At 45.6% G+C, this 23,562-nt stretch overlaps 1 protein-coding gene across 4 annotated transcripts in view; it reads right to left on the reverse strand.

The window, feature by feature from the left end:
- CEP112 (centrosomal protein 112) overlaps positions 1 to 23,562 on the reverse strand; it is a 424,841-nt gene that overhangs the window by 3,019 nt on the left and 398,260 nt on the right. For all 4 annotated transcript variants that reach the window (XM_044247582.1, XM_044247581.1, XM_044247583.1 and 1 more), the window contains one exon: positions 1,859 to 1,960. In XM_044247582.1, the coding sequence (XP_044103517.1) occupies positions 1,859 to 1,960 (102 nt within the window). The remainder of the gene's footprint in view (positions 1 to 1,858; positions 1,961 to 23,562) is intronic.

The raw sequence follows: 23,562 nt of genomic DNA on the forward strand, positions 1-23,562 counted from the left end.
CACGGGGCGGCCGACATTGGCTGCCCACGCTTTGTCCTGCACATTCTAAAGAGCGTATGTGAATATCATCAAATCCTACCGGTTCGTAAATCAATTTATTGAGCACCTACTATGTGGCAGGCACTGTTCTTGGCACAGAGAACCAAGACCACTTTCCTAGAAAAAAGTATGATTTCCTTTTTTTTTTTTAAGTTTCTTAACAGAGACATGATTTGCAAATATTTTCCCCTATGCCATGGTTTGTCTCTTCAATTTCTGAATATTGTCTTTTGAAGTATAAAGTTTTAACTTTTAGCAACGTTCAGTTCATCTGTTTTTTTCTTCTGCTGCTTGTGTTCTTGGTGTCACAGCTAAAAAAATAACTCCCACCTAATCCAAGGCGCAGAGTCACTCCTTGATCTAAGAAGACTTCTTCTTAGAGTTTTCTTCAAAGAGTTTTGTAGTTTTTTAGCTCTTGCATTTAGGTCTGTGACCTGTTTTGAGCTAACTTGTTGAATTATCTGATCGTCCCAGTGTTTTTCTTTCCATTTTCCCTCAGTCTTGGGACATTGGGAAACCAACTGACCAAAAAAAAAAAAAAAAAATCTAAAATATTTATTTTTAATATATCTATTATATCTTTATACTCTATCTCTATCTCTCTATCTATGAAAGGTTCCCCCCGAACCTCAGTTCTGTTTCATTGATCTCTGTGTCTATCCTTTTGTCAGTATCACGCTGTCTTGATTACGACAGCCTTGTAGTGACTTTTGAAATTGGGAAGCACGAGCCCTCCAAATTCATTCTTATTTTTTCAAGATGGTTTTGGCTACTCTGGGTCCTAGCTATTATTTTTCATCTGTTTCAGTCATATGGAGGATTCTTAGACATATAAAGGGAACATGACTGTATTAGGGGAAAAGTGCGTTTTAGGTTCCTAAGTGCATTCGAAATGGGAATGTGTAGATTCTTTCCCAGGTTAGACAGACTAGCAGTAGATCAGATGTCAGACCAATAGATCAGACTAGCAATAGACCAGATTCTAGAAGTACCTGGAGAAAACTGATGCTGGAAGTTGTGAAATAATTTCAAGCATCTCAATTTATACCCATCGCCTTTCTCACACTGTATTTCATAACCTATACCAAGAACTACACAGTTTGGCGTGAAATATTTAACTGAATTGTTTGAATACCCTGTCATTATCCTGCTTGGGATTTAAAATGCATCTTGTTCTGTCTAACAACCATACAGAACACACCAGAATAAAAATACTAATTTAACCACGGTTTCTGTTTCTCTGCCCTTTCGCACAGTCAGGAATCCCCAATGTGCCAAGCGATGGCATTTGAGGCCTGGTACCAAGAGGAGCAGGGGGAGGCTGTATGGGAATGTGTACTGTAAATGAGGGAAAGTAACCATAACTGAACACTTCAATTTCACGGGAGCTCATAAGAAAGTCTTATTGAGACAATGAGTTCCAAAACTAGTAAGAAAAACTTAAAACAAGAAATCCAAACAGGGGCACCTGGGTGACTCAGTCGGTTAAGTGTCTGCCTTCAGCTCTGGTCATGATCCCAGGGTCCTGGGATCGAGCCCCACATCCCATCAGGGTCCCTACTCAATACAGGGGTCGGGGGGTGGGGTCCTGCTTCTCCCTCTGCCCCTCCCCCAGCTCATGCTCACTCACTCTCTCCAATAAATAAAATCTTTAAGAAAACCCAAACAAAAACCAATTCATCCTCAGTTGTACCTTATGTTATGTATGTTACTACATTAATTTCTGGCATCAATTCAGAATTAAACTTATTTGTGAGTCTGTTTTCAGTATATACACACCACCTGAACCCTGAGGAAACACCTTGATTCTAGGAATTACCTGAGACTTCAGGGAGGAAATGGTGTCTTCCAGTTCTTGTCTTAGAGACGCTGGCATCAACCCTTTGAATTTGGTTTCATATTCTTGTCGTATATAGGTTATCTAAAGTGAAAAAAAAAATGACAGCTTACCAATTCTTCCACAAAATGATTGTTTTACATTTAAAATAGTAAATAATAGTATCTATTTATCACAAAGGTAAGTTTGCTGCATGTGGCCAATAAAGACAAAACAACAGGAGACAGAGTTACAAACTGGAAAGGCACCAGTCTGCCCTTGCGAGTCTGGGACAGACAGAGCCTGAAACACCTGTATTCCTTGAAAATCCCTCTTAATACAATTTTCAGCACGTGATAAGTAAAACACCTGTCGTCTCCTCACCACTCGTGATATCACACTACGCTGACCTTTTCCTGATCAGGATGTGGCTTATGGTCATGATGTGCTGTAATCTGAGGACAACTCATGCTATGTTGTTGTTTTGATTAAGACACTACCTCCAACTGGCTAGGTATGTGAGAGAACAGACAGGACAACGAGGACAGGAATAAAGAAGAATCCGTGCAGCTGTGCCTCCAAGAGTACTCAACACAGGTGGACCCAATGGTCTTGCCACTGTGAGGGTCTTTGGCTCCTGGCCTTCCCTCTCCCACCAGAACACAATCAAGCCTGGGCTCAGCTAACTGACGGATCCCTGGGCTGGTAAAGCAAAGTTTGGTGGCTCACGCATTCATCTCCCTAAAAGTGAGGAAGGCAGAAGCAAGGAAGGCAGAAGAAAGGTCTTTGAAGAACTATGCCTGTGCAGAGGGAGAGGTACATGAGTGTGAGTGTGTGTGTGTGTGTGTGTGTGTGTATGTGTCTTGGTGTCTTTCTCCTGTTGATTTCTCTTCCTCCTAATCTGAGATGCAACAGAATTAAAAAAAGCTATTGCATGTAACTTAACCAAATATTAAAGCAGAATTGCACAGTATTCCATAAATGATTCATCGGACACATCTGGAAATAAGGTAACATGCTATGAAAATATGTGCAACTGAGCTCAGTTAGACAAGTCTGTGCATTGATTTACTGAGGATAATTTAAAATGATCAGCCTTTAATTCCCAACTTTTCTTAGACTAAACTGAATTAAGAAATGTGTTCTAACAGTTCATTTCATTATCCACTAAAATCCCACTGCAAATGTTCTAGAATATGATTTTTCAATTTTTGGCAAAGTGTTTCTTGACATATGCTATAATCTTGTGATTTACACCTAAAAGGAAAAAGAGAAATAATGAAACAGGATCTCTCCCCATGATGTAATATTTGATTTTTCCCACCTTCTCTTCTTGGACTCAAGTTCAATAGCTAGATCAAAATGAAAGTCACATGCAAAGCAAAACATATGCTTTATAAACCAGATTTTAAGGGCAACATTTGCTGAGGGTCCTCAAGCTACTACGTTGACTAGATTTTTCTATTGTTCAACATTGGCTCTGAAATTTTGACCTACTACTCCTTCAAAAGGGACTCGTGTGTGCTGACTGTCTTGGATCCTTTTTTGGTTGGAGTATCTTCCCACTGTCTGCACATTTGTAAGACCACTGAGCTGGGTATAATAATGCGCAGCACCACTTCCTTTCCCTGAGGACTTTGGTGACTTTCTTTGCAATGTCCTCTGGCATCATGTGTTCCTATAAAGTCTGAAGGTGGCTGGGTGGTTTATTGTAGTGAAGGTGTCTTTCTTTCTCTGCTTGGATGCCCATGTGATTTTCTTTTTCCTCGATTCAGGAACTCCACTGGGGTATGTTTTGGTACTAATGACGACCACTTTTCTTGGGACATTGTGTATGCCATTTCCATCTTTTCTTGGGGCCGTCTTCCCTCAGTTTTAAGTACTTTGGTGGTGAAGGCCAAGCCCTTAGGTTCTGTTAATTCTCATAGTTTCTCTTGACTCCCTTGTCCCTGCTTCACTTTTCGTATCTGATGGCTTCCTCCTACTGGGGGCTGGGCCACAGACAGCAGAGAGCGGTGTGTGAGCAAACCTGCCCTTTGATCACCCAATCGCATCACTTTTCAATTCAGTAGGCTCTATTTTCCAACCTTTTTTGAGGACCTGGGCATTTCCACTTCCTGTCAATTACTCCTTTCTTTTTATGATTTCAGTGAATCTGAGTAAACTTAAATGAGCTCTTGGAAAATCTGAAGTGACCTCACTTATGAATGAGACTATCGACCAGGAAAATATTACTACCTTGAATCTTTAAACCCAAATCCTGAATTTGAAAATCATTATACCAAGCAGAATCCTGTTACCTTAATAAAGTCATGGAAAACTTTAATCTGTTTTGCTCTATTTATAAGGTCAATAATGTGACTACCAGCAAACATTTATGGAGTACTTCTGATGTGCTGGATCCAATCCTAAGTGCTTTAATAAGTGGTGAATCCCTCTGACACCCCAGCGAGGTAAACACAGAGAGGCGGGAGAGTCATGATGGGAACTCAAGGAGTCTAACAACTGTCAAGCACACATTCTTAGCCACGTGCCCTGCTGTTTCTCAAATAACCTTTTCAAATATTGAGATGTTTCTTCCAGCCCCAAAGGAAAAGGACACCACAGACACAACCGATTAAAGACCTTTCATCCATTACACACTGGTGCTCTCCCCAGTAGAACAGAGGCCGAGGAAGGGGGCGAGTGCACGACCGTCCTTCCAGACCTCCATCTGTTCTTTGCTTTTTTCTTTTTTTTGATGACTACAATAACAACAATAATAATTCATTCCTCATACTCTCCCATTGGTTTAAAATTTTAACTGAAGACTAATTTAAAATAATCTCTACAAATGCAATGCACATATTGCCCTAAACTAGAGATTCCATAAAGCCCCCACAAAAGCACAGTTTTAAGGTCCAGCCAGTGAAGGCTGTATCTAAGTTCGTCACATGGCAAAACGAGCAAGAGGAAGGAAAGGATTAGCTTATATTCCTTCATATCACTTTGGACTCCTGCTACTATTTTTCTATCCCCACCTTTGACCCAGGATGTGTTTGAGGGGGAATATTGAGGGGGTGATTATACTTATCTGTAGACTAATCAGTCTATGAACTGCTAAACATGCCAATCTCCCTTCATCTTCCTGCCTTCCCACATTTCCCTTGTGGTCTGAATGTGGCCTTTCAACAGATCAAGGAGCCAGAGGAAGCCAAACTGATCGGAGCAAAGGGTTTGATGGACGTACAATTCCTTTAACTAAGGGAAATGAAAGTTCTTATATATAAATCTATCTTATTATTAGGCTTGAATATTCAAATTTTCATTAGCATACACTGTCCAATTATACTAGTGAGGGCAGTATTAGTTTATTAAATGCAGAAGCATTCAAAGACCGTTCTCACTTGAGTAATTCTGGAAGGGCATTTTCAGGACTAAAGTTTTGGCTCATTTCCACCCCACCTCAGCACCCTCCTGTCCTCTAAAATCGCTGCGTGTAATTATCTTCTCTTCCACATTCCTCAACCACCTCATGCCAAATAGACATCAGCCTCCCCGTCTCCCTTTCCTTCAACCTTCTTTCCTTTAGCAAAGGAAAATTAGGAATCGTAGGATGTCATGATGATGACATGACATTCCTGTAATGTAGTAAGACCCCTGGGTGCAGAGGGGGAATAGTGTAGGTATAACATAGCACCCACGTGACCAAAGACAGCTGTGCCCCGCACCATGGCAACAGATCGTCCACCTTTTCCTCAAAAGCACAGCACTGACAGTATTTCCCTTAATTTTTAAAAAGGACCATGAAGACAGAGAACATCCATAACCGGAGTTCAGTGTTACACTCAAGTAAAACTTACAGCCCGGGAGACTGGCCAAATTTGGATAAACCAGAGTCTACTGACCGTACAGAATTGGCAGTTGACTTGAGCCAATGGGCTCTCTGGAGACAAAAACTCAAAGTGATGGTTGAAAAAAGCGAACCTGGAAAACCTTACAATTGCACAGAAAATACAGGAGGAGAACGAAAGCACATTGTGTGGTGTTTTTATTGAAAAACATTATCAACTAGTCATGTTGACATGTCAAAACCATGTGAAACATGTCCCCCTCCTGTGGTATAGCAAAACAACAAGTAAGATGGAAGCCTGCAGCTTTTTATACACAACTTAGGGACGGTGTCTCAGCCACAGGGTATTTTATTGTAAGCTTCCACGAACCAAGACGGCATTCACTTCTGAAGAGGTGAGGAGAGGGGAGGCCACTGGTGCCCCCTGGGATTCCCATGTCACATGTCCCTGCACAGTCATTTGTGAATTGTTTTCTGAGTTAAGAGTGAAGCATTTTGGGAAAATGACTGTGCCTGATAGGACTTTACAAAATCCAACTGAGAATTTTGGGGCTCCGCTCAGCAGAGGAAAGACTTCTACTGATGGCATCTCTAAACGATTGCCCCACTTTTCTGTGTCGCCCCAGGACCATCCCAGTCTGGAATGCCTTCATCTCACACCCGACCCACGGCAATACCGGGTATGTTGGTTTTGATTTTTGATTCAAATTTTCTTAACATTTGAAATCAGGGACACCTGGGTGGCTCAGATGGTGGCCCGTCTGCCTTTGGCTCAAGTCATGATCTCCAGGTCCTGGGATCCCCACATCAGGCTCCTGGCTCAGCAGGCAGCCTGCTTCTCCCTCTCCCTCTGCCCTCCTCATTCAAATGAATAAATAAAAATCTTAAAAAAAAACTTACAATCAAAGTAAAATCCTTTAGTGAGACCAACAAGGTCCCGCACAATCTGGCCTCCATCCACCTCCATCCCCCATCACGGGACGGTCCTGTCACTTCCAGATACCAGGTTCGTTGGCTTCTTGCTGTCCGTTCACCAGGTGCCTGGCTGATTTTCTTCACAATAGGCCCTTTTCCTTTTCTTCTGCCTACTTCCTGTCCCATGCAATAGTCTTCCTCAGTTTCCTTTGGAGAAAAGGGCCACACCAGCCCTCTCTTTCAAGCTGTGACCCTCTCTTGTCATTTAGCTGGCAAGGAGCCCTCTCAGCAGTCTTGTCTGCTGTTACTCCTGGGACTTCTCTCCCAGCTGCCTCTGCCTGCTGATGGGCTCGGGACCCCGTACTGGCAGCTTTGGCTTCACTCATCACTCTGGGGTTCTGTTCTGTTTCCAAATCACATGTGGATGTCCATCCTGCTTTTGACTCTGAATACATTTTGCTTTTCTCTATTTTTTTTTCAAGATTTTAAAATTTATTCATTGGAGAGAGACAGGGAGAGTGAGCAAGTGCACGAGCAAGGGGGAGGGGCAGAGCAGGGAGCCCTAAGTGGGGCTCGATCCCAGGACCCCGGGATTATGATCTGAGCAGAACGCAGACACTCAACCGACTGAGCCACCCAGGTGCCCCCATTTTACTTTTCTCTTTCTTTTTTTAAATACAGTCTTAATACCTCCCTAATACAATAAGAACCCAGACTCTGGAGCAGGAATGTCAGAGCTGAATCCGAGTTGAGTCCCTAACTCCATGCCTTGGAAGATTAACTTCTCCGTGCCTCAGTTTCTTTATCAGGAAAATGGGAGTTATAAATTCTTGAAGCTGCCATGAGATTTAGGTGATTTAATATATATAGAAGTTTTACAAGAGTGGCACTTAGTAAATAAATGTTCAATAAATGTTAGTTATTATTACATCATATAATGGAGACTATCCATATATATTTCATATATATATATTTTCATATATTTCATATATATTTCATAACATTATATCTACGTATATTATGAATTACATATATATATATATATTTTATTTAACCAAGCCTCTACTGCTATACTTTTTGATTTCTGATTATTTGCAATGCTAGAAATCCTCATAGCAAATTATTTGCATATATTTGCAATTAACTTAAGGGCTCCATTTAAGCCTCTTTTCACATTAGTATTTATGGGTTGAGAAAGTACATTGTGACAAAAAGCTTCTAGGAGTTCGGGATTGATTTTAATTGAATTTGGATTTTATAATTAAAATCATCTACATATCTTTGGAAAACAGTAGTACCTGTTTCTGACTTGTGTTATTTATCCTGGGTACTGACCGTAATTGGCGTATATGTGAGTTTTTTCAGAGCCTTGTCAATAGCTCTGGTTCACAGGTGGGAAATCACTGAAGAAAAGGATCTCAGCTTAGAACTCCCTCTCCATCCAGCCTGGATTTCTATCATTTAGTTATATACGGGAGGGTTGGGGGGAATTATCAGATGCTTCTTCTTCTCATTGTGAATTCGTGTATTCAGAGCTGTGTCCCAACACCTGGCTTAGCTGAATGTGTAAAGCAAACTGAGTTTGATTGTTGAGTAAATTGCAGGGGGTCAGAGAGGAGGGAAAGAATAAGAGGTAAATTTGAAGCGTATATTCCGAGAGTGGGTGAACACGGGTAGGCACTACAGTGGGGGGTTTGGAGTAAGTGGAGGACATCAAAAGGATGCTGGGCTTCTGAAGGGTGGTGAGAGGCAGGTAAGAGGTGGGGGACACAGAGAGGAAGGTTACTGGGGGGATCTGATAGAAGGCGAACAGAAACGTGGGGGATGTTTCTCCGCAGAGGGCCTTTGTGCACCATAAAGTTTTTGCATGGGCTTTTAGGGGCGTGAGTATAGGAAACTCATTGGTTTGATACTGAATTCCAATATGGTTTAAAGAATAAGAATGAAAGACATTGTAGTAAATGATGATGCCAAAAAAATGTTCCAGTGCAGCTGAGAAAAAATGCTCTGCCTTCTAAGAAATCTCATTTTTATTGGGGTTAAGGTATTATGCGTTGCCACAGCAACTGCCAAGAGAGATCCATTCTAAGGAAGGTGTTCTGCGGCTGAGCTGGTGCACTTTGATTCTCAAATACAAAGTGAAAGTGTAGAAGGAACCATAATTTTCTCAACAATCTTCAAAATATTTCATTTTCCCCTCTTTCTTCTATATGGTTTTATCTTATGGTTCTTTATTCCAATGGGGGTCCCCTCAGACCGAGGCAGTGGCTCATAGGACTCCCTCGTTCCGTGTACATTGGGACCCCAAGCCTCCCGGGAAAGGGGGTGGCTGATTAAGGAAGCCGCCATCAGCCCCTCTAGTGGGAGGAGAGAGCATGAACTAGTTTCTGGAAAGGGTTGTGGTTTTAGGAGGAAGGAACAGTTTTCTGGTACTTTGGAGAAAGCGGTGGCCTGATGGTGAAGACAGTGGTCTGAACCACGCACTTCAGTTAGCTTTGGATGCTCTAAATTCAGCTGCAGGTAGTCGAAAAGATTCCTGACAGCAAAAAGAAAGCCAGGTCTCGTAAGTCTATTCATAAGAATCAACACATATAGAAAAGACGGGAATCAGGTATGATAATCAGAGGCCAGAAAATGACCAATAAACTGCCCAACTCTGTCCACGAAGCAAAGACCTAAATACACAAGAAGACTGAGGTCCTGGCAGGAAATAAACAAGCATGAATATTAAAATTTTGGAGGACATGTTGCGCATAAGCGGTACCCCTTCCCTCCTGATGTCGGAGAAAAATCCGAAACCCTATTTTAGAGCTCCTAGAAACAAATGTGGCCTTTAGAGGTACTCATTTCGAATTTCATAAGATAATGTGTGGTGGATATTTGTTTCACCCTCTAAGCACTCATTCGAGAGGCTTCTGGGTCCTGGAATACACCCCTCCCCTCACACAGTCGCATGCACAGAGTATGTGATAAGGCCTCGCCAGTCATCATATCACATTCCCCTTGTGCTGGGATCATCTGGGGCCTGGGTCCATGAGCCAAGTTGAGGTAACCGGAGTCACCGAGAGAGGGACAGGGGACCAACCCTCTCACCCACTAGACTTCACCCAGGGGACGTCATTCTGGGGTTCGCTGGCCATCTTGCTCCCACGAGTGAAAGCTGGACTGAGAGGGAGACAATCCTGAGGAAAAAGACCTGAGAACTGAAGAGAGAAACCGGGTCCTGTGTCCAGCTGACCCTGAAGTTCGCCCCGTCCTTTAGATTTCTCAGTTTGGGTTGCATTTTCTGTCACTTGCAACTCAAATGGTCGTGATTGAAACAAGGGAGAACAGGGAAAATATTAACTTGCATCTACGTGTTGTGTCTGTTTGACAAAGGGTCAGCAAACTCTGGCCTACAGGCCAGGGCTGGCCCACTACCTATTTTTGTAAATAAAGCTTTATTGGAACACAGGAATGCTCATTGGCTTACCTATTATCGGTGGCTGCTTTTACATGACAATGGAAGAGCTGAGGGATCTGACAGAGACTCCACAGGTTAAGCTTAAGCCCCAGAAGGTCAGCCGACACCCTGCACTCAACACCCTGCACTTGACTGAGAACAGGACACTTGTCCTGCTGTCCCTCCGACTGAGGCCCCGACAGCATTTATCTCAGGGCATGGCATATGGTCGCAGCTCAACAAACACTTGCTGAGTGAATGAATGACTCAAACCTCACAGCGCCCTGTGCTAGGTCCGTCTCGTCTTCAGACGACAGGAGCTTCAGAATGTCTAGATTAAACAAATCACAAAACCTTTCCCGTAATACCAAGAGCAGATTCTGTCTGTGAAGACCATGACGGTCCTGTGGTTTGTAATCAGCGCCGAGGCTGCGGATAAGCAGGCCGGCTTCAGAGCTGAGAACATCCGAGGCAAACCCTGGGGCCCACAGGGCTGCCGAGATTTGCCCTGAGGGAGGGGAGCTGGCTTCATCCCTGTTCTGCTCCCTCCTCCAGCTTCCTCCCCCGCTTCCTCAACCCCCAGACTGCCTATAGGGTCGCCACATTAGATGACCCCTGCTTCCTGGTGTGTGTGTGTATGGGTGTGAATTTCTCCTGAAATTAAATGCTGGCTCCTTTCTCACTGCAATATATTATTTTGGTTTCTAAATGCTTGTCTTCTGAACAATACCATCGCTGGAAGCAGAGACTGGGAAAGGCGGCATGGGGAGCCTGGGGAGGTATGTCTTGGAAAACGTGGACACTGGGAGGGTCGAGTTTACGGGATTTAAAGGGTAGCAGCGTGTCCACTTTACTTTGGAAGATCCACCTCTGAAAGGGTTTGAAGAGAACACTTTGGGGAGGGACGGGATATTTTCACTGTTCTCTCGGAGAGAGTGGGTCAGCCCTTTCTGCGTGGGGCCAGACTTCGTGCAAAGGTAGGGTCCATCCACAGAGGACCAAAACCACACCCAAGGGGAGGAGGGGAAAGGCTCCTGAGACTTTTAACTGACTTTCTTAAATAGAAGACCCATGAAGACGTACGGAGCGACACTGATACTTGGTATGGCTGGTCAGGGTTTCGGAGTCTATTTGATATTTACTCTTCGTGCACGGAAGTAAGGTCAAAACACTTGGCATATGGTAAACGCTCAGTGAACATTGTTCTTATGAGTTAATGATGAACAGAGCTATGGTTGAACTGGTAGTCGGGTCCCCGAAATTATGGAGGGCAGGAGAAGCCATCCCACCAAGTTTTGGTTGAATGTAACAGAAAATAAAGAGAAATCAACACTGACACCTGCTATGGTGGGCACCGTACGGAGGAATGGGTGCATCACCTTCCACCTGTGGTCAAGACGCCATTCAGTCCTTCCAGAACACTTGGAGACAGATAATATCACCCATTTCCCAGATGAAGAAATAGGACCACAGTGACTTACTGCTAGAGTTGGGGCTGACACCGGACATCTAAACCTGCACTGTGCCCACTCAGGGTGAGGGCCCTGGGAGGTGGTGGGGGGTGGGGAGGATTTATCTGGAAATGTTGCAGAGAGAAGTCAGGAGAGGAACAGCCTGAGCCTCAGGGACAGCGGGAGCGGCTGGAGTGATCTAGGAGAGTGAGCGCGCGGGTTCAAAGGCAAGGCTGTGGGAAGGTCCTATCACAGACGTTGTCCCTGAGCTGGCTCGCAAGAAACAAGAGTGAGGGGTGAGTTGAAGGAGAATCCAGGCCTCGGCCATGTACCCAGAAGAGCCATGTCTCTGGAGAGACATAAGGAGAAAGTAAATGGGTGATGGGTAATGGGTGGAGCAAGCCTGTCTGCGCGTGGGTGGGGGAGGAGACACGGTTCGGGTTTGCATTGACTTAGTGTAGGTGCTGGGAGGTGCTGGCGAGGGGAGGCCGCCGTGGAGCTTACGAGAAAGGCCGAGATTGGAGGCCTGAGAGACTGGGCTGGAAGAGCACGTGAAGCCTCGGGAAAGGAAGGGCGCTCAGAAGGGGGAAGGAGAGGCTAAGAATCCCCCAGCAGCAGAGGGTCACCCACGAGGGGCTTCCCTGCGCAGGGCGCAGGAGAAGCAGAACCAGAGACACATCAGGAATGGTAGGAGAGGTGGGCTGAGAGGCAGCAGGGTGGGGAGCACGGCTTTGGGTTTCACAGGCAGGGGCAGCCACAGGGAGGCCAAGGACCACGGGCATCACCTGCCCCCCAGGTGGCCCAGGTGGCCAGCCATCTAGACCGCCTGTCAGGCCCGAGAGACGTGGGTGAACAGCGACACTACACGAAAGGGTTAGGATGGAAGTAGTTTGTTGATAAATACGTTGCTTCCTGTTTTAAAGCGAGGATTAGAGTAGGAGTATCCGCATCTGCCCTTCCCTTAAATGTCACTCCGAATACCTGACCTCATCTGAGACTTCTGACCTGCTTTGAGGGCATTGTTCAAAAGAGGCAAACTATGACTGCTCTTTCTTTTCTGCATATTTAAACTCTTGACAATTATAAATAAGTTAAATCTCTCCCTCAAAGTACCAATTATCTCCTTATGTCTGAGAAGGCATGTCTTGCCAGATAGAGCATTCTATACAAAACACAAAATAGAAATACAAAGGCAGTCATTGTCCCAATGGTGCCCCGGGATTTACTTAGGCAGTTCCAATTAACACTAATGAGGATTTTGTGCATGAATCCCCTTACCTCCCAACGAATGGGAACAGAGACCCCACAACCTCAGAGCAGACAATTTCAAAACACCATTGTAAACAGTCACTGACTACATTCACGCGTTGTTCACCTTTACACAGCAGAGATAAAAGGAATTTTCATTCAATTAAAAGTTAGGGAACGTGCAGTTATCCAAAGACCCCATTCAGGCGTTCTGAATGACGACGGGCGGGATCTGGATCTGGCCAGCGTTTCCGGGTGATTACTCCGTGTAGCTCTGTGTGGAGCAGCGAGCAGGTTTTGTCCTCTGGAAGCTTGCACGTTTGACATCGGACATGTCAAAAGGAGCTACATAAAGACATAACTGAAGCATAATGGGCCAAGGAAGGGAATCGGAGAGATTGGTCGCTTCTCCGTGGGCTAGTGGGAGTCTTTAGAGAGGGGATGAGACCTGACTGGGACTTCGTGGAATGAGGAGGAACTTTCTGGACGGAGGAGAGGGAAAGCGGGAGGCACGCAGCTGAGTGCGTGCAGCGAGCTTCGGGTCAGCCAAGCGGTCGGGTGTGGATGGGGGTCGTGCAGTGGGCAGGGGACGAAGGAGGCAGGTAGAGGCGGCTCCTCGTTGTTGTTTTTCTCCTTCAACTGCTCATCTGCACTGTTGCCCATTTCTTGAAGATGCAGATCTGACCACGTTGCCTACCCCCCAACACGAGAGCTCTGCAGTGACTTTTTCTTTTAACCTATAGACCGAGGCCAACCTTGTTGGCACGGGTCCCCTAAGAGCCTTCTCGGCTGATCTTGTTTCCTAAGGCTGTGCTCCAGGGGGGACCCTGCACTCCACCCCACCCCCAAATCCCACGCCCTTTCGTGCCTCGTGCCTTTGCACATATCGTTCTGTTCTCTCTTCTCCCCCTGACCAGCTGGAGCACTACTCCCTGTTCTCACACAGACCCTCTGGCTGGGACACCTTTCCTTGGTTGTCCAGGCAGGCCGACCACTCCCTCCTACTACACCTGCAAGCCCGACACATCCAACAGCGGGCGGTCATCACCAGCGGCGGCTGACAATTACTGTTTTCTCTGTGTTACGCGCCACGTGGCATCCCTCCGCGTATATTTTAGTTGATCAACTCTCCCTTCTAATTCCAGGGGGTACCTGCAGGACTGTTTACATATGAAGAAACAGCTGAGCGGCTGTATCTTTGTCACAGCCACTCAGCTAGTTAGCAGGTGCGTTAGGACCTGTATCTAGGTCTTCCGTACCCAGGGCCTCTGTTTTACTTCATTGTCACAGGGTAATTATTTATTCACGGCTTTCTCCTCTTAGACTGTGGGTCCCTTGAGCATAGGTTCTATGTTTTAACTGGAGATCAAGAATATAAGAAAAATAAAAATAAGAAAAAGAAAATAAGATTACCTCATTATTGAGCTGAAGCTTGAAAACATTATATAAGGATTGTTTTTTACCAACACACAGGCATTTCTACCAGCCTCTTATGCAGGCTGGACTTTGCATGAAGCAGAACACACTTGACCGCATACTTACACCTGCTCTAGGTCCAATGGAGAAATGGCCCAAGAGCAGCTCACATTTAGTGCGAGACAGACGGGGTTTCTGTTTTCACAAATCAGACACACTGGTAGGAATATTAAGTTGGCCTGGTCTACTGAGACATATGCGACCGTAAAAGTTCTGTTGGAAATAGTTACATTAAAGTATCTTTTAAAAAACTTGGGTACATTGTTCCTGTCTTCAATAAAACCAACACAACCCCAAGAAACTGTGAGGAGATTAGCAGTCCGTTAGTCTGAGCAAGAGGCTTCCTCTTCTAATCTTTTTTTCATTATTATTTGCACTAGTGTGCTTTTCCAAGAATGTCTCGGTGCATTCTTTATAAAACTGTTGCCCAGATCTTTTCTAAAACACATCAAACCAACAAAGGTCAAGTAAAGAGCAGGAAGATTTTGTTCTTTCAGTTGAAGACATTTCTTTAATATTAAAAATGTACTGAAATCTAGAAGCATATTCTGATGATGTCTGAAAAGAATTCACAGTGGAGAAGTCACGACACAAAGGGAAAAGCTCCCGACAAGCATTGCTGGCTGAGAGATCCTCATTGGGACAGCTTTCTTCTTTACTTCAAGGACAGACAAAAATCACTATTTAAAAATAGAAAAAAATATCCTAAACATTAAGTGCTGATATTATGACTAATGTTATTCTTCATGCTTACTGGCCCTCAAGGTAAAATATATTATAGCGAACATTTCAACCACCTCATTTATATATGAAAACAAACAGGAAGAGTGGCTTTTCTAATTCAGATTGAATTCTAGGGGTTTTGTTTTTGCTATTTATTTCCAAGCTATTGGAGGCCGCTGTCGGATCTTTCTGTGTGGCTCGGGTGCCCAAGTGGGTTGCTCAGAACTCCGTAATCACTTTACTCCCCTCTTTATCTTGTACATATATTTAAAACCAATGGTGGCAGCAGAAAGTCTGACACTTGGGGGACAAGGATACCACTTATCTTGCATCACGCTTTTTTTTTTTTTTTAACAGCCTCGAGAAAATCTTTTTTTTTTTTTTTTTAAGATTTTATTTATTTATTTGAGAGAGACAGACAGTGAGAGAGAGCATGAGCGAGGAGAAGGTCAGAGAGCGAAGCAGACTCCCCATGGAGCTGGGAGCCCGATGTGGGACTCGATCCCGGGACTCCAGGATCACGCCCTGAGCCGAAGGCAGTCGTCCAACCAACTGCGCCACCCAGGCGTCCCGAGAAAATCTTTTTGTGATAGATTTTCTTTGAGAAAATTAATCTTGCTTCCTCCTGGCCTTAAGAAGATTAAAAAAAAAAGATTTTATTTATTTATGTGACAGAGAGAGAGATCAGAAGCAGGCAGAGAGGCAGGCAGAGAGAGAGAGGAGGAAGCAGGCTCCCCGCTGAGCAGAGAGCCCGATGCGGGACTCGATCCCAGGATCCCAAGATCATGACCTGAGCCGAAGACAGAGGCTTAACCCACTGAGCCACCCAGGCACCCCGCCTTAAGAAGATTTTATTTCATTTTCTTTTTCTTTTCTTTCTTTCTTTTTTTTTTTAAAGGTTTTATTTATTTATTTGTCAGAGAGAGAGAGCGTGCACACAGGCAGACAGAGTGGCAGCAGAGGCAGAGAGAGAAGCAGGCTCCCTGCAGAGCAAGAGGCCTGATGTGGGACTTGATCCCAGGACGTTGGGATCATGACCTGAGTCGAAGGCAGCCGCTTAACTGACTGAGCCACCCAGTGTCCCTCTTTTTCTTTTTTAAAGGAGATTTTAAATAGGTGGGCCCAAGTCCCTGGCAAAGTGAACCATTGTCATGTTCAATGATCTTGGAAAAATAAGGGTTTTTGACTGCAAAATTAGGTTACTATATACTTTAAATGTCCCGTAAGGAAGAGCACATGTATGATGGGATGAGCACTTTCGGAAGTGTGGGTAGCTCAACCGTGTTGCTGGGCCGCGTGCCGTGACCAGAAGCAGCCTGGGAGAAAGGCGCGTGGCCAGTTTGGCGATATGAGGATTAGGAGAATTAAAGGGTGGCTAGGCTTGGGCACAGGGGCCTTTAAACTACTGTCTGAGAATTTCTGGGAAAACCTTTACGTCTTCATTTAAACGATTCCATGACGATGGGATGCAGGGCCTTTTGGGTGGTCCGGTGGGAATGACTAGGACCAGAGCCACTGCCTCCGGGAAGCCTGGCTCTGAACTGAAGTGCTCAGAACTCCCCCCAAGACAGTCTGTGCCTGTGCTCACCTCTTTGGCTTTCCTTATTAGTGCCAAGCTCCTCATCCTTCTCAGTACCAGCCCATGCTCAGCGAGGAACACAGAGGAAGAATCAAACTCTATCTCCAAGGAGTTTCCAGTTTTGCTGGGAAACCAGAGTAGCCCACAAACATTACACAATCAGGTATGGGGAAACGGAGCATCGCAGAAACTTGGAAAAAAAGATCTCTGTGGCCTGGGACAGCCTGGGCGGGTCAGAGCGGAGCAGATGGGTGTTCAGCTGTACTCCCAAAGGTGAACAGCAGCTGGCTGAGCAGACATTTGGCAAAAGGAAATTCCAGGTGAAGAAAAACGCCCCGTGAGCATGACTGGCGTGGAGGCCGAGGGCCTGCGGGGCTGGGGGCCGGGACCCGAACCTGGAGAAGTCATCTGACCACAAGAGCCCTCGGAATCGGGCAGAGGAATCTCCTCAAGCGGGAGAAAACACCACAGCAGTGGTATTTAAGGAAGAGTAGTTAGAGATGAGAAGCAGGGACACCAGCTAGGAAGAGGCCATTTCCTCCAAACTCGGGGTGACGAGGATTCAGAGATGACAGCCAGGAGGGTGGACGGGACGAACAGAACTGAAGAGGAGGGAGAAATCACACGACTCGGTGAGGAGATGCTATCAGCGTGACTAATGGAGGAGGCAGAGGCCAAGGCAACAGCAGGCAGAGGCTTCCTCTCAATCCTGCCGACATGGTTAGGGATGTCCTCCCGGAAGGGCTATCCCCGCACCTTTGGCCTTTTGGTTCTCGCTGGTCTTAGGTCAGCTCGGGCTGCTGTAACACAACTCCACAACCTGGGTGGCCCCCACACAGGCATCTACCTCTCTCGCTTCTGGAGGCTGAGAAGTCCAAGGCCAAGGAGCCAACCGTGTCAGGATCTGGCGGGGGAGCCTTCTCCTGAGTGAGCGCCAGCCCCTTCCCGGGGTGTCCTTGCATGGCGGAGAGCGAGCCAGCCCTCCCGTGTCTCCTCTTGTGAGGGCAGGAATCCCATCCCCAACCTCACTAACCCCCTGCACAGGCCTCATCTCCAAATACCATCACACGGGGGCTTCGGGTTTCAACCTACGAATTTTGGGGAGACACCAACATCCAGCCCATAATACCACTTCTTTTTTTTTTTTTTTTTTGAGAGAGAGAGAGAGAGAGAGAGAGAGAGAGTGCAAGCGGGGGTGGGAGGGGCAGAAGGAGAGAGAGAACCCGAAGCAGACTCCACACTCAGCTTGGAGCCCAGTGCAGGGCTCGATCTCACCACCCTGAGATCATGACCTGAGCTGAAATCAAGAGTCAGATGCCTCACTGACCGAGCCCCTCAGGCACCCTGGGACTACACCTCACTTTGAATGATGACCATTTCTGCATTCTAGATCATTTTCATCCGCATTCTGCTTGAGTCACTGGGCCTTTTCATTTGCAAGCCCAGCCCTAGGAGTTGCTGAGACCATGCAGGTCAGGACAGGAGGCACATTAGCCACTGAAGCCCAGCGGCCGGAGACAGTGGAGTTCTCTCTCTTTAGCGGACTCAGGACCCCGTGGCCCTAGGCCCCAGGCAATGGTGGTTTGCTTCATTAACCCCATTGGTTTGAATGAACGGCCTTTCCCCTCTGCCTTCTGCAGGCCGCTGCTAGAATTAGAGCTTGAGGCCAATGAAACCAGGCCCAAGACTGCTTTGGTGGAAAGGGAACTTTCTCTCTCCTGTGGATTTGAACCTGGAAACAAAGGCCGGGGAAGTGCTAGCAGCTACCTTGCAACCATGAGGGGGACAGCCTGCAGACAATGGAGCCAGCAATGCGGACACAGAGCTAAAAATGGAGAGAGAATTGGCTTTTGGTCACATAATTCGAGTAATTGGATTAAGCCTCCTTTGAAGCCAATACCACTTCTCAGTTATAGGAAACAAAGCATTCTTACTGTTTCAACCCGTGTGAGTTTCGACCAGCTATTTCTAGTGGATTACTTGACAGGGGCTGAGATTCTCTGACAAGACTCTTGACTTGGCACCCAACAAGCTGACCCAACCCATCAGCAGCAACGATGACGTGAGGAGAGCCACTATTTAAAAGTCACCACACTGACCGGCCTGGATCCTTGGGCACTGGACCTCTGCCCCAAGACCCATACCACCTTCTGCACCTCCAACTACCTTGCCCCTGCCCACCCCCCCATTACCTGTGTTCCAACTCTGCTTACCCAAAGCCTCCCTACTTTCCAAATCAGTGAGTTAGTTCCTGTGTGGGCTCTCTGGCTGACTTAAGCTAGACTTTCCACACTAACATCTGATGTTACTGGGTTCTCCGGGCCAAAGCCCAGCTCTGGGAAATGCCCACCACCTGCTTTCCCCAGCCAGAAGCTCTCTTTTGCTGCTGCAGGAAGTCAGCAACAATAACACACACACACACACACACACACACACACACACACACACACACTATTTTGATAGGGTCAACTACACATTCATGCTATTTAACCTCAGTGGACCTTCTCCATTGGTGGCAAACCTTTGGCTGGCCTCTGTTGTACACTGGGTGGTGGGCCTTTTCCACATGGCTTCTAGCTCACGAGAGACCCACACGCCCAGCAGCCAATACTGCTGACGATCTGCCCACGACTGGCCTTGCTGTAATTCAAGCCCTGAGGGCACCTGTGCTCCGTCAGGCTGTGGGTCCCGCCTGGGGAGCAGCATGGAGAATAACTATTCAGAGACAAGGGGTTCGGTTATTTGCTGTGGATCTCGATTGATGCAGACCCTCAAAGCAATAATTTCAGAGAACAAGGTCGAAGTCGATAAAATAAGTAAGTAGACGTGATTAAGGACAAAGTTGCTTTAAAGCCAGTGCCGCCAAATCTCCTGAAAACAGAACCAAACCGCCTCTGAGAGAAATTGCTTTTGTCTTCACTAAGAAGCACTAATAACCAGTAATGGGAGGCTCGATCGGTAATTAAAGAGAAAGGACACTTCACTTCTGAGCTTTCCGAAGCAAGGCAATATTCTTTCCAAATTACGAGAGTCTGGCAAGACATAGTCAAGGTACTCTGGTTTCTTTGTACTTTTCTCCCCCTTTATTTCAGATTTTATATGAATGAAACACGATGAGTAATTCCTTCTCTTTGGATCTTCCAGGATATTATTTAAACACTGGCATCTGGTCTCAGGGAAATTTAATGCTAAGTCAGAGAGGAGTATTTGAAAAAGACTTGACATCTGGTTTTGTACTACCCATCCCTGGAAGTACACAGCGAGAGCAGAGGAAATGAGTGCATTGCCGGCTCTCGGTCCTGGTGCTGGTGGGGCTGGTGCATTTGGTGTAATGCATACCACAGCGTTCCCTTTTATAAAGTGAGGGATTAGTGCCACCTTCTTTGTAGCAATGTCGTGACCTCTATAATGCTTCTTAAATTGAGGACAATGATGGACCCACCAAGCCTCAACACATGATTTAAATCTGATCTGACAGTACTTAAACCCAGAAGTCCAGAAGGCTAATGGTTGAACAAGCTTGGGAAAATGTCCAGGGAACCAAACGTAGAAGCCCAAGGAATTACGGAGAGTAATCACAACTTCAGGGCAATGGGGTAAGGCAATAAAAGCATATTTTCTGAGTTGGCATCCATTATAGGATTGACTTAAACTGTGGTCCTACTCTGATGTACTAGAAAGAAAAAAAAAAAAAGCCAACCAGATAAAACCAACAAAAAATCCCAAACAAACCCCCCAAACTCTAGAATCCTATATTCTTTTCTCTTAACACCTCTATAATTTATTATATCACAGATACGCATTTTAAAAACATTCCGACTTTTATGCAAAAACACAAGGCCCATTGAAAGGAGTCCAAGAGAGACTTGCACTTAGCAATGGGAATTAGGGTGAGAATTAATTCCAGGAACAAGTGTATTTTGTATTTCATACATTCGGGCAGACAAAAGTGGAAAGCACTAAGGCCAGCTTGTCTTATTTGTACACCGAGAGTAAACTTCGCTTCTGCGACAACCACAAAGAAAGAAACACACAACAATGCAGACATCGAAGAATCCGTCCGGCCTGGTGGTCGGTCAGTCCAGCATCTGCCACCACCCGGAAGTCTTGGCACAGCAGCCACCCCGCCCTTCAGGGTGGGGCCCAAAGCCCAGCACCCCATCCTTAGGTCAGTCACCCCATTTCAACAAAAAGAGACCTTATTACCCCAGTGACTTGGGTTTTAGTAGTTTCATTTTCCTAAATCTGACCCCCAACCTGGAAAATCCCGTGTGGCTAAGCCCTAAAGGTCTACATCACTCTTAACCATGCGGACAGAGAAAGTTCTAAAACCAGCTGACTGCACGTGGCTTTCGGGGAGCAACGTTCCTGGGATTACAGAAGCTGGACTGGAATCACAGTGCTCGCTCACAGCAACGCAGAGGTAAACCCGTTTCCCCTTGTCCTGAGTGGAAAAAGAAAGGTTTCCTTTTCTCTCCCCACCCCCCCCTCTTTTAAAAAAGATTTTATTTATTAGAGAGAGAGAGCAGGGGCAGAGAGAGAAGCAAACTCCCTGCTGAGCTGAGAGCCCCATGTAGGGCTTGATCCCAGGATGCTGGGATCATGACCTGAGCTGAAGGCAGACACATAACCAACGGAGCCCCCTAGGGACCTCTTTCCTCTCATTTTGCTAAAATTTGAGTAGTTTGTCTTCTCACAGTTCAGCACTACTGATTCACAGAAAGAGTTCATACCATCCTTTAGGCCAAAACAGGTTTGCAAAGGCTCTTTTTCTTTTCTTCTTCTTTTTTTTTTTTTTTTTTTTTGTTAAGTTTTTATTTCAATTCCAGTTAGTTAACATACAGGGCAGTATTAGCACCCGGAGTACAATACAGTGATTCAACACATGCGTACAACAGCCGGCGCTCAGCCCAGCAAGGGCGCCCCTCACTACCCCATCACCAGACAGGCTCTGCCTGACTCCTGGGCCAACACCATGCGAAACTAGCCCTCCGTCCTCACACAGAATCTTGTCCTCCTCCCCCATCCTGTTCTGGTGCCCAATATTTTCACATTTCCTCACCACTTTCTCCTTGCCAAATGTCTTTTGGTAAAAGTGGTGATGGGTGACTGTTTTGAGGGATATCTTGCCCTAGTATGTCTCTAATTGAAAAATAAAATCTGGTCTCTGCTACTTGAAATTGTGGCCCCATAATTTCAGTTTTCAACAAGTCAGGAGAGGAAACATTTTTTGGGAAAGGGGCAGCTGGCCCTTCCCCGTCTTCACTGAAATCATACCACTAGCTTGACTGCTCTGTATTAAGACAAACTCTACTCATACTGCCTATGACTAATGATTCCGTTTTCGTCCCTCCTGAAGATGACTGAGCCCCAACGGTTAGATCGACTATAAAACAGAGACTTAGCAGCAAGGAGTTTTTATTCTAAAGACACTGGCTTTAGACCCAAGGGTCTGATATGCCAGACTAAGGTGCCTGTGTCCCCACATGGATAGATATACAGGACTTGAGTTTGACAAAGGTGCACCTACAACTAGAAATTTGGAAATCACTGTAATAAATGAGTGCTGGACCCCTGGGGTTAGATGATCTCACCAAGGAAGACAGAATGTATAGCGCTGAGAAGTCAGAAAGAAAAACCAGAAAGCAGAGGTTACCTACAAAAAGGGCAACCATCAAAGACCAGAAGTCAGTAGAAGAGATTGTGAGGGAGGTCTAAAAAGGGGCAGAAAAATCAAGAATACGCTGGGTCAACAGGGCAATACAGGTTAACTTCAAGAATCTCTTCCATGAGAAGAGATCTCTTCCAAGAGCTTTTTCCAGGAAAGCTCCTCTCACTCATCATACATTCCAGGCTGATGGTGCCTGGCCCATAGTAGGTGCTCAATAAATATTTGCTGAACAAATAGGCGCCATCTCCTGTTTAAAACAGCCTGTTTCTCCCATCAGTGAGGCATCTCTTCTTTGAGGTTTATTGATGCTTAGAAGAGGGTCTGAAACTCTTGTGTTCTATCATTTTTAGAATCTGCTCTAACTATACCCTGATACAGCACCACAGATCCCACATCTAGGTTCGCCTAATAAGCAAGTCAGCTCACTATTTGGGTCCTGATGCTGTGTACTGTTACGGCTCAGCTGGAATTTTAAAAACTCATAATTTAAATTCTCAGGAAACTTTCTATTTCCTGGCAACATCTTTGTACACACAAATGCAGACCCTTTCATCATTGTCTGTCACCTTTTTAAAAACCAAATACCAAAAAGTGCCAACTTTACAACACATGATGCAAACTTCAGGCTTCCCCCTCATCTTGCTTTTGCCCAGACTTAGCTGCTCCTAAATGTCACAGCTTACAAAGGAGTAGAACGGGCAGCAGTGAACTAACATAATTTTTACACATGCAAACTTCATTAAAAAGGTCAACATAGGTGTAAGCCAGAATTTAGCAGTTTTAAGGATTAATGAAAACTAGGTTGACACTACTTCAAAATCATAAATCAGAGTCAGCCAGCTCAGTCCAAAAACGTATGGAATGTGTTATTCAGATATTCACAGATCAAGCGGCTGCATACCAACTCTGTGCCAAGCGCCGGGGGGATGCTGTGGTTGAGGGGCAGGTACCCAGATTAAGTCCGATGTAAATGACTGGGGAGTTAACTCACGTTACTGTCATTCAAAGAATAACTTACTATTATGAAGAAGTAAAGAAAATATTAGATAAGATATATTAACATCTAGAAAGACATGTCTACTACTGTTTCTAAAGGGAAACGCATTTCTCAGATGCCCTTTGAGGTTGTTTGGCTGCCGGGGGAGGAGGAAAACAAATAGTATGCAGCTGGTTGAAAAGGGAAATACTGTAAGCAGGTGGCAAATAGGAAAACAGTAGTCAATGAGCCGGGAATCTGAAGGTCAGACCACAGGGTGACTTCACAGAAACCCGCCCCTGACAGCGAAAGGGGTGAAAGGGGTGAAGGGATCCAGAAGGGGGAGTTGGGAGGGAGCGTGTATATGCAGTAAGGGGAGACGTACCCTCGGACC

This window comes from Neovison vison, chromosome 5, assembly GCF_020171115.1.
Source record: "Neovison vison isolate M4711 chromosome 5, ASM_NN_V1, whole genome shotgun sequence".
Lineage (NCBI taxonomy): Eukaryota > Metazoa > Chordata > Mammalia > Carnivora > Mustelidae > Neogale > Neogale vison.